At 58.7% G+C, this 13,360-nt stretch overlaps 3 protein-coding genes across 5 annotated transcripts; 1 reads left to right on the top strand and 2 right to left on the bottom strand.

The window, feature by feature from the left end:
* Positions 1-1,085: 1,085 nt before the first annotated feature.
* On the bottom strand, positions 1,086-5,188 carry TOE1 (target of EGR1, exonuclease). 3 transcript variants are annotated; one of them, XM_088526143.1, is made up of 7 exons: positions 5,066-5,188; positions 4,948-4,988; positions 4,776-4,872; positions 4,547-4,705; positions 3,883-4,142; positions 2,613-2,778; positions 1,086-1,911 (listed from the first exon to the last, which is right to left on the bottom strand). In XM_088526143.1, exons 1-7 carry the CDS (start codon positions 5,174-5,176, stop codon positions 1,120-1,122), a joined length of 1,626 nt encoding a protein of 541 aa, XP_088382269.1. In that variant the 5' UTR covers positions 5,177-5,188; the 3' UTR covers positions 1,086-1,119. The 3 variants fall into 3 exon arrangements, with proteins under 3 accessions (XP_088382269.1, XP_088382267.1, XP_088382268.1); XM_088526141.1 differs by having other exon boundaries at positions 4,547-4,681; positions 5,066-5,185; XM_088526142.1 differs by having other exon boundaries at positions 4,547-4,651; positions 5,066-5,185.
* A 12-nt stretch (positions 5,189-5,200) lies between these two features.
* MUTYH (mutY DNA glycosylase) lies at positions 5,201-10,028 on the top strand. Its single transcript, XM_088526187.1, has 13 exons — positions 5,201-5,207; positions 5,834-5,982; positions 6,730-6,769; positions 7,146-7,219; positions 7,354-7,395; positions 7,480-7,551; positions 7,760-7,873; positions 8,147-8,244; positions 8,568-8,712; positions 8,948-9,023; positions 9,101-9,286; positions 9,462-9,607; positions 9,822-10,028. Exons 1-13 carry the CDS (start codon positions 5,201-5,203, stop codon positions 10,026-10,028), a joined length of 1,356 nt encoding a protein of 451 aa, XP_088382313.1.
* Positions 10,029-11,665: 1,637 nt separating this feature from the next.
* On the bottom strand, positions 11,666-12,988 carry HPDL (4-hydroxyphenylpyruvate dioxygenase like). The gene has a single exon (XM_010228131.2). The coding sequence runs from the start codon at positions 12,986-12,988 to the stop codon at positions 11,666-11,668; it is 1,323 nt and encodes a 440-aa protein (XP_010226433.2).
* Between the last annotated feature and the right edge of the window lie 372 nt (positions 12,989-13,360).

Genomic DNA, 13,360 nt, shown 5'->3' with positions numbered 1-13,360 from the left:
GAGGGGCAGCCAGATATTTGATTAAGTAAGTTTAAAAGACCTTTGCAAGATGATCTATTTTCATATTTATGAAGGAGTTTTACGTCTTAATATTTTGCAGACTGTAAATAGCTCAACTTGTAATTAAAGGCTTAGAAAGAAGTTGGTAGCCTGTGTATAATAGTAAGTTAACACTGCCAGGAAAAAAGAAATCTTTGCAAAACAACTTTTCTAATATTGTGGATATTTATGAATATGTAAAGAAAGCACGTCTTGTTTTTATGTTGATTGACCTTCTGACTTTTTGAGCTATAAAAATGGTGTATGTTTTATTGGAACTGCAATAAGAAGTAACCAAAGATGAATCCAGTTAAATATTTTCATAATTTTTTCTTGGTCAGGTTTTGTAAATTTTCCCAACTTGCTTTCAAAATAAAAATAAAATCAAGCACTGAGTCTTGTGATTAAGTCAACAATTAAAAAAAAACAAAAACAGCTCATTCAAGTGCTTACTTAATCTATGGATGATGCTACTGGTTTGGGGATGGGACAGAATCTTTTGTTATTGTGCTGAATTATGAGCAAAGTGTTGTTCTTATTCAGTGTTACTTATCTACAACATCTTAGTGAAGTGTTAGGCTGCTGAGTCCATGAGGCTTGAGGACTCTTTCCTCTCAGAGGATAACACTGATAAAAGCAAAATATAGGAGGAGGCTGTGATTTAAGCATGTTACAAAGTTTAAGGAAGGAGGCTGCTTCTGTCTCCTAACTTACTTTACCAAAGGATTACCCCCTTCATTTTCTGCAAGAAGGCCAGGTGTGTGTGTTTTTTCTCCAAAAGACAGCCCTCATTTGCTTATAGAATCCCCTTGGATCCAGAATGCTGGAGTTTGCAGCTGGAGAAGTGCATGTTTCATCCTTCTCCAGCCTCACCCCCTCTTCACAGCTCAGGCTGCTGTTCAGGAATGGACACCACAGGGAACGCTTATGGAGAGCAATTTAATGTGGCAGAAGTTAAAACAAAAGCAGGACTAAGAAATGTGCTTCTCTCCGGGTCAGATCTTGATGGAATGAAGTCAAAACCTTCAATACTTTAGGGAGGAAGAAGAAAGTGGGGAACAAAACAGTTCTGTGAGTCTTCTAGCCACTGGCCCAGGCCAACTTCATCTTCTGGTTGTGAGCTTTGGAAGACTTGGAAAAGGAGCTCTTCACTATTTGAAGTGGCACCGACTTCCCACTGAGATACAGTTTATTATGACACTCGGGCAGCCAGGGCCCCCCATCATCGTCCGTGCCTGTTCCTTTCTTGAGCATCCGCACGTAAGCCATGACGTAGCCAGTCATGAAGGCGTCGAAGCCAGCGCGGTGCGTTCCGCCCTGGGAGGACTCCCTGGGCTTTCCTGCAGCGGAGGCTGTTTCGGTCCCCTGGGTGCCGTCTGGGTGATGGACCGAGCCTGCCCCAGCAGGGCCCTCGGCCTTCCCTTCCCCCTGGTCGCTGTCAAAGCCGTTCCCCTTGGCAGAGGGGCTCGCAGAGGCTTCCAAGGGGGCAGCGGTTGCTTCAGTGCTCCCCGAATCCTCCTCCCCCTCGGCGTGTGCAGGGGTGTCTGAGCTCACCTCCGGTTCCATGTCGGTCTCCTCCGTGTGCCTGTCCCCAGCGCTGCCCGTGCTCCCTGCCAGCTCCATGGCAGCTGCTGGCTCGCAGGGACAGCTCTGCTTCCGCGGCGGTCCCTCCTCCCCGTTCTGAGCTAGCTCCATTTCTTGCCCTGAGCTTCCCTGTTCAGCTTCCTTTGCAGACCCTTCTACGTTCTTCCGCCGTTTCCATTTGTGCTTCCGTTTCTTCCGCTTCTCCCAAACCTTGTCATCCTCATCAATTATGAGGTCAATATTATGAGACTGGGGACACTTCGTCCCATTTGGGCACCATCCATAGGCCTAGGGAGAGACAGAGAAGTCAGTAGTCACCAGCCTCCTCGCTAAGAGCAGCAGGAATCTGCATGTCAGAGCAGATTCCAAGTTTATGCCTCTTACTAATGCATCAACCATTAGTTCACAGGTAGAACAAAACAGGACAAGACTCTGAGCAACTGAGAGCTGGAGGTTGGACACAAGACTCCCAGAGATCCCCCCAAGCTATAGTGTTCCATGGCAGTAACGAGCAACACAGGGAAAGGCTCCTTTTTCCCCTGAAGAATCAAACTGCATATGATCCAAGGGGCAGCACCAACACTGGAGAGGCTGTGGATCCTACAGCAGGTGAGTAAGGTGGTTGTCTTGGGAATAGAGATACAGGAGAGAAAAGACTTTCTTGCTTAGAAGACAAGACAAATTCAGTTAGAATTTTTGGCCCTTCCAAGATGTAGCTGGTAGGGTGACTGATACCATCCTGCTGTCCAGGACTGTGGAGACTCTCTGAATCCCAGCCTCTCCTGAACCTGTGGAATTCACTGCTTCAGAGCAGAGCATGAGGTTTCTCTTTTCAGCTCTGACGTCACCTCAACTTTCAAAATCTTCTCTCCTTGTACCATACAAGAAGCAAATTGACATTCCCAAGCGCTTTCCTACTATCTCCTGATCTGGCCACACTTGGCTCTTTCCATGTAGCCAGGTAGGAAGCTGGGATTCAAGTTACTTACCGAAAATTTCTCGCAGACAGGCACCTTATTTGCCTCTCCCGCGTTGTGCTTTGCCTCCTCCAGCGCGCGGTAGTCGATGTAGCGGGACATGCTGGCCGGGTAGCTGCAGAACTCCACGGAGAGGTGCTGGCTGCCGGCGTCCTGCAGCTTGCAGTTCTCGCGCTTGCTGCAACACACAAGGGGCAGTTGCTGCAGTTAACGCGCGGAGGGCGGCCCACGACAGAGCTGCAGCCAATCTCAGCTCTCTGCTCTGCAGGCTGAGCCCCAGCAGGGCAGCCTGCTGGAAAAATATTTGGTCCAGGGAGAAAGGCTCTAACAAGCAGTTGCCTCCATGCTGCTTTTGGACTCTTTTATACCTACATACAGACAAGGGCAACACTATCGCTGGTGAAGCAAGGGGAGAAGGGCAGTCATACCTTCATTTTAAACCCTATTGCATTAATAGTCACCTTGAACATTGCTAGATGTGTTAAGATGGCATCTCCTGATTAGACAAGTCCCTAAAATGCACTGTTTTTCCTGTGCACAAAGAGGGCATGATGTCAGCTTAGAGGAGACACAAGGGACTGTAGCACTACCAGGGTCTTGGTTAGACTGAGTAGCAAGTGCCCCAACTAGCTGACAATCTGCACAGACGTGGCTGCTTCTAACGTGTGTATCTAGAAGACATCTATGAAGACACCCGTGAGGAAACTGGAGAGCGGGACAGGACCCCTTGGAATGAGAGCAAAACCTTTGCTTGGAATGAAAGTGATGGGAATTGTAGCTGGCCCTATGTGCAGAAATGACCAGCACCGCAGAGCTGACAGCGTCACATGGTGCAGGGAACCCCCCTCTTCACCTGCAAAACTGAACTGCAAAGAGATCCTGAAGACAGAGCCTGACTGACTGTCATTCTGCTTTCTCTCTAGCAGCTTCCTCTCTGCATGAGTTACTGCCATGTCCCCGGGGCACTGCAGGACCAAGTGATCATGTTGCCATGCAGCAAATCAGATTGGTTTTCAGACAGACCAGTCACCGAGTGATCACTGCTGCCAGCTGACGTTGGAACTCCCCTTTCAGCAGTTACCAGGTGAACAGATAAAACGATAGAGCACATTAGGAACTGCACCCTTGTGCAGTCAGTGCCCGGCCTAGAGCAGGAAAGCATGGAAAAGCACAGTACAGAATCACCTCAAAAGCATCTTTCCACCCCGCCCCCCAATCAGGACAGCACAAACACCTAAATCTCTATCCCCTCATAAGCTTTAACTTGCAGAGTGCTGCTTACCACTTCTTGTAAGCATACTCCAAGTAGGAGGCTACGAAGCGGGTCTCAAACTCGCAAGCATACTTCGTGTCATATATTCCTGCTGGAAACATTTCTGAGAGGTCAGCAGTGAAAGTGCCGAGGCTCTCAGGGAGGTGAGCATAGAAGCATTGGTACAGGAACACCAGGTCAATCAGGCCATTATGGAGAATGAGGGGCTTCTTTGCTCGTATAAGTTCCAGGAAAAACGTCCGAACACCCCGGCTCTGGTTCTCATTGCCCTGGAAGAAAAAGGATTAATTCAGCAAGCCTTGGTGTCCTGACTTGCCCCTCTATCAGGAAGTTCTCAGAGCTGGCTCGAGCAGGATACTGCCTTTGCCTAGGCTGGATTTGACTAGCTAGAGGCCTGGCTATTTGAAACAGAAGCTACACCGATGGAAAACGTGGAGATAAAAAGAATAGAAGGGAAGGATATCCTGCAGGGAAGACCCCAGCTCAAGTCCCTCTTCACACAGCAACTGCGTGTCCTACACAGCAGCTGTAGCTGTCCAGGGCCAGAGGGAACTGGGCACCTTCCCTGCGCTCCCTCTGCAACAGGCGCAGAACGAGCTGGGGAGCAGGGAGAGCCGCCGCGGAGGGATTCACGGGGAGGAAGGGGGATCTCCCCGGGGCTGCCACCTCGCACCTTGTCGTTGCCCTTGTGGTAGGGGATGCCCTGCGAGTACTGCTTGTTGAAGTCGAAGCCGTGCTGCACCAGGAACTGCACCGACTGCGGCTCCACCACGTAGTCCTCGGCGCAGAGCAGCGTCAGGTTGTAGACCTGGGCGCGGTAGGCGGCGCCGGGCTGCGGGCCGCGGGTCAGAGCGGCGCCCGCGGCCCGTGCGCGGCGGACGCGGCCCCCGCGCGCCACTCACCTCGCGCGGGAGCCGCTGGAAGCAGGCGAGGCCGAGCGAGAGCACGGAGCGCGTGCGGGCGGCGCCGCACACGGCGCGGTACCGCTCCTCCAGGCACCTGCGGCGGCGAGACACGTGGACCCGGTGCCGGCCCCCTCCCCGGCCCGGTGCCGCCCCCCGGCCCGTCACTCACTGGCTCAGCAGCGACTTCCTGGCGCCGAGGCCGCTCAGCTCCTGCGGGCGGCAGAGCCCGGTGAGCGCCCGCGCGGAAGCGGCAGCGCCGCGCGCGCCCCGGTGCCGCCCGGCCTCACCGTGTCCACGGCCACGAAGGTGGCGGTGCGCAGCGCCAGCAGCAGGGAGGGCCACAGCTCGGCGAGGTTGTCGCCCTGCACGTCCAGCACGGGCACGCGCGCGCCCGCCATGGCCGCGCCCCTCACCGCGCCGCCATGACGGGCCTCGCGCCGCCGCCGCCGCCGGGGCTGCCCCGCCCGCTGCCGCCGCCGGCCCTGCGCGGGTAGCCCCGCTCCGACCCCGCGGCGAGTTTTTTCTCTTTTGTAAAAGGAGAGAAAAAAAAAAAAAAAAAAGGAAGCGGGTTTGGAGTCGAGAAAAACCGTTTTTATGTGATCGGGCGTTTAGCGCGGGCTGCCCTCAGGGTCCTTTCCATGCGGCCGCTCGGGCCGACGGGAGGAGGGCGGAGCCACCTCTTCTCCCCTCCCCCCGGAGCGCTGATTGGCTCTGCGGCCTAGGGACCGCCGCCCCTCCTCCCAGGGCGCGAGATATCTCGCGTTGTGATTGGCTGGTCGGCAGAGGGCGTGGTCGCATCTGCCGCCTCTGATTTGCCCACGCGCGGGGGCGGGGCGGCGGCAGGGAAAGATTTTGCCGGGAAAAAGGGTCCCGCGCCACCGCGGGGGCTGCGGTCGGGCCATGAGCCAGGCCCGGGGGGCAGCGGCCGCCCGGGGGCTCCGGCCCCGCCGCGCGGCCCCGACCCCAGCCCCGCGCAGGAGCCGAGGTGCCCGGGGAGGGGGTGGCCGGGCGCGGGCTGCGCCCCGCGGGGTCCTGGCACTGCGCCGTGCCCTGAGCGCCTCTCTCGGCAGGGGGTCCCGGCCCGGCGGCGCCGCCGCCCGCGCAGTGTCACCTGTTCCGCGACGCGGCCGAGGTGGGCGCCGTGCGCGGGGCGCTGCTCGCCTGGTACGACTCGTGCAAGCGGGACCTGCCCTGGAGGGCGCGGGTAAGGGCGGCCGCGGGCCCCGCCGCCTCGGGCAGCGCTGGGGAGGCGGCTGCGGGCGCTGCCTCGACTGCTCGGACGGGGTCGGGTATGGGGTTGTCCTTCCAGCCGAGTGTGGCTGCTTCCCGGCGGGTGATCCATAGCCAGCCCCTCTCTGCCAGCAGCAGAGGAGGGTATAGGGTAAAAGCAGGAAGGGGGTAGCGGCTCCTCAGATGCATCTGGAGTCCAGGAGAACTTTTCTTCCTCAAACTTCATCTAGTTGTTTTTGAACCTGTATTACTGCTGCCTCTGGGGTGCCCCGCAGCTGGCAGGGCTGCACAAAGACACCCTCCTTGGATTGGCTGCAAGTGAAGGGCTTCAGCTCATGCCCTTCCATGCCCTGTGCTAGGCCTCAAGCAGGTAGTTGCCCCGGGACAGGGGAAGGGTGGAGGGGGCCTTAGCTTCATGGCCAGCGTTTGTCCAAGCAGCGCTGAGCCCCGTGCTGCCCTTGTACTGTGATTAAATCTGGCTGCAACTTGTTCCTGTGCGAAGGGGCTTGTGTCGGGGACAGCTGCTTTGCTGGGACTGTGAGCTGCTGGAGCAAACTCCTGCAGAAGCCTCCAAGTCCCTCATGCTGCATCTGGGATTTTGTGCCTGGGCCAACATGGAGCTTGGTGCTCCCTGGCCCATGTACCTCTTAGCGAGGAGCACATTGCCCTGCAAGAGAGAGCCTGTGTCACACATTCCCAACGCTCTGTCTTCCTGTTTCAGGCTGCAAATGAGCCAGATGTTGACAGACGGGCATACGCAGGTAAGGAGCAGGGACCATGCTGGGTGCACTGAGAAGTTCCTCTGGGCTCCTACATGACTTGGGTGCCCAGTATGGACTGTGAGGAACTAGGGGGTTTGGGCCTCCAAATGGGCTGCCTGGTCCCTTGGGGTGGCCACATGAGCCCCAAGCCGCACAAGCCAGACTCTGGGGCAGTCTGAGATCCAGCTTCAGGTTCAAGGGGGCTCTGGTGGGACAGCAGGTGGGGAAGGAGGCAGTTGGGAAGGGGACCAGTGAGTCAGGGGCTGCTGCGGTGCTTGGCACTGCCAGTCCTAACGTGGCCACGGCGTCTGGCTCCACCCTGGCGGGGTCGGCGGTACCGGCACCTCTGCTCTGCGGCCTCCTGTGCTCCCTGCAGTGTGGGTGTCCGAGATCATGCTCCAGCAGACACAGGTGGCTACGGTGATCGACTACTACAACCGCTGGATGCAGGTGACTGCTCCTGCGCTTAGTGCTCTATTTAGAGCTCCCCGCTCTGGAGATGGTGCCTGTTGCCAGCGGCACATCCCCAGCTGCGGATCGCAGTTGTCCTTGCTCCTGACTTTTCCCATCACTCTGGATGGCAGAAATGGCCGACGCTGCAGGCCCTGGCGGCAGCTTCCCTGGAGGTGAGCGCGGCGCGGGCCGGGCTCTCTCCTGTGCTGGTGCCCCTCCTGCTGACCCCACTAACCGCTTCGTGTCTCCTGGAGCAGGAGGTGAATGAGCTGTGGGCAGGACTTGGCTACTACTCGCGAGGAAAGCGTCTGCAGGAGGCAGCGAGGAAGGTGCCTGCGTGTTGAGGCGTTGGGGGCATTTTCTAACCCCTTAGCAGCCCAGAGGGTGGCACCTAGCCTGTGTCCTGGGGCTGGGCGCTGCTGGCGGTGCCCAGGTGTGGGGCTGCAGAGACTGGGCTCCCTCTCTGTCATGGGCAAAACGGGTCACACATGCACGTTCTGGCTGCCCTCCTGACCCTGGCCATTGTCTCTGCTGCAGGTTGTGTCCGAGCTGGCTGGCAGGATGCCCAGGACGGCTGAGGACTTGCAGAAGCTGCTGCCGGGAGTGGGCAGATACACAGCGGGAGCCATCGCTTCCATCTCATACGGGCAGGTGAGAGCGGGGCGCTCGTGGCAGAGCTGCTGCTCTCTCCTCTCTGCCCCTGCTCCCGCACATCCCGCTGCCAGGGCTCCCGGGGCTGAGGCTGCCAGGGGCTCTGTATGTGGCTCTGCTGCTTCCCTTGTCTCTCCCACTGCCCAGTTCATCCTGTGGGCTGAGGTCAAGCACATCCATTTCCTTCCTCCTGTCCCTGGAGCAGCTCCCTCATTTCAGGCAGCACAGCAGAGCCCAGCACAGTAACCCCTGTCCCTTGGCTCCTTATCCCAGGCTACCGGCGTTGTGGATGGGAATGTGATCCGTGTCCTGTGCCGCCTGCGGTGCATCGGCGCTGACTCCAGCAGCCCCGCGGTGCTCGACCGCCTCTGGTGAGGGGAAGGCTCCAAAGCCCTCCACGCTGCGCGGCCGGGTGCGGGCAGAGGGGTGCGGAGCCGCCACTCTTCTCCAGCACCCACCAAGGGCTGCCTTGCATCGGCCCTGGGGGCATCTCTGCTTGTTCGTGGCTGAGGATGGGATTATTTGGGTGTCTCAGGGAACGGAGGCCAGGGGGCTGGGGGTCATAGTGTCTGAAAAAGGGAAAGGGCCCTCTTGCCTTTGCCTCGCTGGGAGCATCGCTCTGGGCAGGAGGCAGGTGAAGGTCTCGCATCCCTTCCCTGCAGAGCTCCATGCCGCCAACTGCCATTCCTTGTAGGGACATGGCCAATGTCCTGGTGGACAGGAGCCGCCCTGGAGACTTTAACCAAGCCCTGATGGAGCTGGGGGCTACGGTGTGCGTGCCCAAGGCTCCGCTGTGTGAGGAGTGCCCCGTGAAGCAGCACTGCCATGCACGGCGCAGGGTAGGTCGGTCCCCAGACACGTCCTGCGCTAACCCGCAGGTGCCCGTGGGCTGCCAGCCCTCCTAGAGGGGCTGCAAAACTCACCCTGAGCCCATTCTCAGGCTGCTGCTTTCCTGTCCCCATCCTTGGCTGGGTGTTATCCTGCGTCCCTGCCTGGTGCCACCTTGAGGAGTGGCTGAGCAAGGGCCAAGGCTGGCTCATGAGTGAGCCTGTCCGTCTTCTGGTTGCCCCACAGGTGGAGAAGGAGCTGGGCTTTGCCTCCCAGAGGCTGCTTGGGACCTGCCCCACGGTGCCCGACGTCGAGGACTGCGGTGAGCACCTTGCCTGGCATGTCCCTGTTGCAGCTTTGCGTATATCCCCACCATGACATTTGCTTTGGTGTTTGCAGGTGTTGGGGGCTGTCCCTTGTGCCCCCCGGCCACGGAGCCATGGGACAGCAGCCTGGGGGTGACCAACTTCCCGCGGAAAGCAGCGAAGAAGCAGCCGCGGGTGGCGCAGACGGCCACGTGTGTGCTGGAGCACAGGGGCCACCACGGGGCCCCGCGGTACCTCATCGTGCAGAGGCCCAGCTCAGGTAGCCGTCCTGGGCATAAGGAAACACCACGGGGCCCTTCCTGGTTGCCTGAGGGATGGAGCAGCCTGGGAGCACCAGAGCAGTGTTCCCTGCAGGCAAAAGACAGGGCTTGTCCCAGCCCTCTCGGGGCTCGGTGTCCCCAGCTGCACCTCTCTGCTCACGTCTCTGTTCCCAGGGCTCCTGGCCGGGCTCTGGGAGTTCCCCAGCCTCCCGTTGGCTCTGGGGCTGCAGGAGGAGAAGCAGAGGGAGGCGCTGGCAGATCATCTGCAGGCCTGGATGGGGCGGCCTGTTGCAGCTGAAGCCCTGCAGTACATTGGAGAGGTGAGCTTGGCTCTCAGGGAGCAGCGCAAGCCCCAGCATGGCAGAGCAAGGAGGAGGGCTCCTCTTTCACCTTACCAGCCCTCTCCTTCCTGGCCCTGCCATGTTCTTCTGAGCTCTGACAGAACTCGGGTCATGTGTGGGGAAGCCGAGTGAGTGGCACTTCCCTGGCCGCCTCCTGGTTACCCATCGTCAGCCTCTTCTCCCCTGCCTGCAGGTCATCCACATCTTCTCTCACATCCACCAAACGTATGTGGTCTACTCCCTACCTGTGGATGAGGATGTGGCCGTAGACCCTGTGTTGTCCCCATGGCGCTGGGTGACGGAGGAGGAGTTCCACGCCTCAGCTGTGTCCACAGCCATGAAGAAGGTACTGGGGCCTTTCCTCCCTTTGCCCTCTCTACCGTTTCAGAAATCCCCCTGACTGCTATGGGGTCATCCCAACTCTAGGCCCCGGATGCTGTTCAATTCAGAGCTCTCTTGGGCTTCTTTCAGGTGCTGAGAGCTTACAGGAAGCAGCATGGGGAGCAGAACGGTTTTGGCAAGGTGGGTATGGCTGGGAGGGGGTGATGGAAGGACCGGGGAGCAGCTTTGTGTTGCCACAGGCCAGGCCACAGCCTGTGTTGCTGGAGACAGTGGTGCATGTGGCACCCCCATGGGGTGAGGGCAAGGCAGGAGCTGGGGTGTTCCCAGCCTGGGCAGAGCTTTTCAGGATGGGGTTGGGGTGTTTCCTGGCTGGTTTTGCCTGTGGAGGTCTCTGTGTGGGGGCTCCTCCCTGGAGGGGAGTCCTTCGCTCAGGCCTGGCTGGTCTCACTCACAGGGCTCCAAGAGGAAGCGGGGGGTGAAGCCAGGGGGAGCCGGCAGCCGCCCCGCTGGGACACAGCTCTCCCTCCGGGCCTTCCTCCGGCACCCAAGCCCCCAGTGATGGCACCTCCCGCTGCTGGGACCACATGAGACTGGCGCTGCAGTGAGTCCTGCCCGAGGGGTGGAAATGGGGACGGCATCTCCCACACGGCCCCAGCCCTGTCCCTGGGCTGGGCGAAGGGTGCTGCGCCATGACGGCCTCCTGCCTCTAGCCCCACGGCCATCGCTGCGGAGCGCTGGCTGGGCCGCAGAAACGTGCTCCCTCCCGTGGGCCAGCGTTGTGGTCCTGGGGACAACGTCATCCAGAACCAGGCTCTCTTCCCACTCAGCTTGCAGGAGAGAGTGCGAATGCCAAGTACTGCTGGTGACCGGCCTGGGTTCCCCAGCCTCCTCCGGCCATGGCTCCTGGCACTGCTGTGGGCAGTATCACAGGTTTCCCTGGCACTGATGAGGGAGCTGCTGCATCCACTGCTGCCCCATCTCCTCCAGGAGCTGCTGAAGGGCCTGAGCACTTGTCTGCAACTTGGCCACCAGCCAGCAATGGGCAATGCTGCTGTACCCATCATGGGCTCCAAAGGCCCCCTTTTTACTTGCTTTTAGTGAATCTGAACCATGGGCTTTCTAATAAATCTAAGGTTTTTATAAGTCACCTTCTGCAGCCTTTTCACTAGGGCAGGAAGGCAGGGACCCTCCCTCCCCATGGCTACAGCTTCCATCAAGATGGTAGGAAAGAAACGGGCTGGCCTGGGAAAACTGGGGATTTCTTTGACTAATGCACTCTTGGATAAGGACCCCTGGGCCTGTGAACCTCTATGCAGAGAGGCACCCATGGCTCTGCCTGGCACCTGGTGCCTCCTAAACAGGAGCAGAAAAGGCCAAAGCACTGTTTAAAGGTTGACTCTTTAATTTAAGTAGTGAAGGGGAAGTCAGTGTACCAGAGCTGACACTGTTCCAGGCTGTAACCCCCAGGTGACTGTAGCGTCCCCCCGCTGCTTCCTGCCCTCCAGCAGCCCCTCATCTCTGGGGCTTCATCCCTGCACAGCTTGCAGCAGACCTGTCCATGCAGCAGGCACAAGGCTGCTGAGCTTGAGTTTAAATTAAGTCAAAAAACTCTGCAGAGGGTGATAAATCACTGCCCAAGGAAGACTCCACAGGGGGCAGAAATCAATCCCCATCCTCAGCTGCTCAGAGCTCAGCTCACCTTGACCCAAGCTTGACTTTGGTTTGGACTGGGGACTTCCCAAAGTCCCTGCCACCCTCAGCTGGGCTGCAGTTGCGTGGGGGTGTCTGCAGTGGGGTCCCAGTGGGGACAGGAGGAGGCTGGTGGACTTGCTGCTGCTGGGCCATGTGGACCTGCACAGCTTTCCACAGCGCCCGTATATTGGCTTCCCCGAAGCCTGGGGCGCCCCGCCGTTCAATGAGCTCCAAGAAGAAGGTCTCCTGGGGGAAAATGGGGCGAGTAAAGATCTGCATCAAATATTTCTTCTGAAAAGTGGACTCTGTTGTGTCAGCACCCAGGCGGCCATTCTCACTGTCCCTGGGTATTGCAGCATCCAGCAGGATGCCCAGCTCTGCCAGCACACGGGGGTCTTCCCCAGCCCCCCAGATCTCTTCCTTTTTGTCCTCCTGGGTGTAATAGGTGGCAGGGGGCATGAAGAACTGCACACCGGCCTGCTTCAAGGCTCTGGTTGTGTTGATGATGTCTGGGGTGTAGAGGCCCACGTGCTGGATTCCAGCCCCTCTGTGCTGCTCCAGGAAGGTATCGACTTGGTTCGTGCCATCCTCTGAGAGGGACTCGGCGAGGATGAGTTTGCAGTTGTGGGAGGGCAGGGCCTGCGTGCCCTTGGCACTCTGCAGTGCCAGGAGGAGCATGCCGACCCCCTGCCCGCTGATCGCGTACCCCTTGGACATGCTCTCCTGTGGGTTCAGCTGGAAGCGCTGGAAACCAAAGCAGTGCTGGTACCAGTCCAGAGCTGCCCTGGCTCTGCCCCGTGAGCAGACGCACGTGATGTGGTCGAAGTGGGTGATTCCAACCCCATCCCCACCTGCTAGTGGAGCTCCTGGGATGGCCTGGAAGCCAGGCAGGAAGGTTCCTCGGTAGCGTGACCGATCCAGCAGGGTATGGCTGATGTTGCCCACGACAGAGCTCGCCACACTATAGGTGACAGAGCCACCATCGTCCCCCACTTCGGTGGGGGGCACCTGTAGGGAGCACCCCCGGCTACGCAGCTGCTCGCAGACCCTGGGGACGTTGTCCACCTCGAAGCAGATGTTGGAGGCTGTGCCCAAGGCTGGCTGCGGGTCTACATCGTAGAGGAGGTCACCGGTGGAGCCGGGCACCAGGCGCTCGTTGACAACGAAGACGGCGGAGCCACGGCGCAGGGCCAGCTGCCGCACCCGCGGCGTCTCCCGCACGGCGAAGGGCTGGAAGCGAAACACGGCGGCCAGGTCCTGGGCCCAGGCCTGCCCGTAGGGCAGGTGGAGGGAGATGTAGCCCACGCGGTTCAGCGAGGCTGCCATGGTGCAGTGGCTGCGGTGCCCTGCGGGGAGGACACGCGGCCGTCAGAGCGGAGCCCGTGTGGGGCTTTGCCGGTCACAAAGACGTAGCTGTTCCCCCATCCTCACACTGATCTCCTAGGCATATCATGCATGAGGCTCTGCGTTTGTGTGTCTGTGTATGTGTATATGTAATGCACACACATATATTTATGCATATGTATGTGCACACATGTAAGTTTACACTTCTTAAGCATATATATTTTAAATAAGAACCCATTACTGCAATGGGAAAGGTAGGAGCTCCTCCCTCTTCTGAGGGCACCTGCTTTCGGGACTAGCTGCAAGGTGCTGCTCAAGGATGCTGAACCGTCCTGCCCCTGTGTTGGGGCTCAG

This window comes from Tinamus guttatus, unplaced genomic scaffold (assembly GCF_059628265.1).
Source record: "Tinamus guttatus ecotype Peru unplaced genomic scaffold, ASM5962826v1 Tinamus_guttatus_pri_ptg000242l, whole genome shotgun sequence".
NCBI classification, from domain to species: domain Eukaryota; kingdom Metazoa; phylum Chordata; class Aves; order Tinamiformes; family Tinamidae; genus Tinamus; species Tinamus guttatus.
The sequence above is the reverse complement of the archived record's forward strand: the minus strand, read 5'-3'. Positions and strand labels throughout refer to the sequence as shown.

Coding starts and splice junctions, on each gene's coding strand:
- MUTYH (XM_088526187.1), top strand. Junction 5,983..6,729: donor ACCTGCCCTGGAGGGCGCGG/GTAAGGGCGGCC, acceptor TTCCTGTTTCAG/GCTGCAAATGAGCCAGATGT. Junction 8,245..8,567: donor GCGGTGCTCGACCGCCTCTG/GTGAGGGGAAGG, acceptor CATTCCTTGTAG/GGACATGGCCAATGTCCTGG.
- HPDL (XM_010228131.2), bottom strand. CDS start 12,988: ATGGCAGCCTCGCTGAACCGCGTGGGCTACATCTCCCTCCACCTGCCC.
- TOE1 (XM_088526143.1), bottom strand. CDS start 5,176: ATGGCGGGCGCGCGCGTGCCCGTGCTGGACGTGCAGGGCGACAACCTC. Junction 4,989..5,065: donor CCTTCGTGGCCGTGGACACG/GTGAGGCCGGGC, acceptor TGCCGCCCGCAG/GAGCTGAGCGGCCTCGGCGC. Junction 4,143..4,546: donor ACCACAAGGGCAACGACAAG/GTGCGAGGTGGC, acceptor TTTTTCTTCCAG/GGCAATGAGAACCAGAGCCG.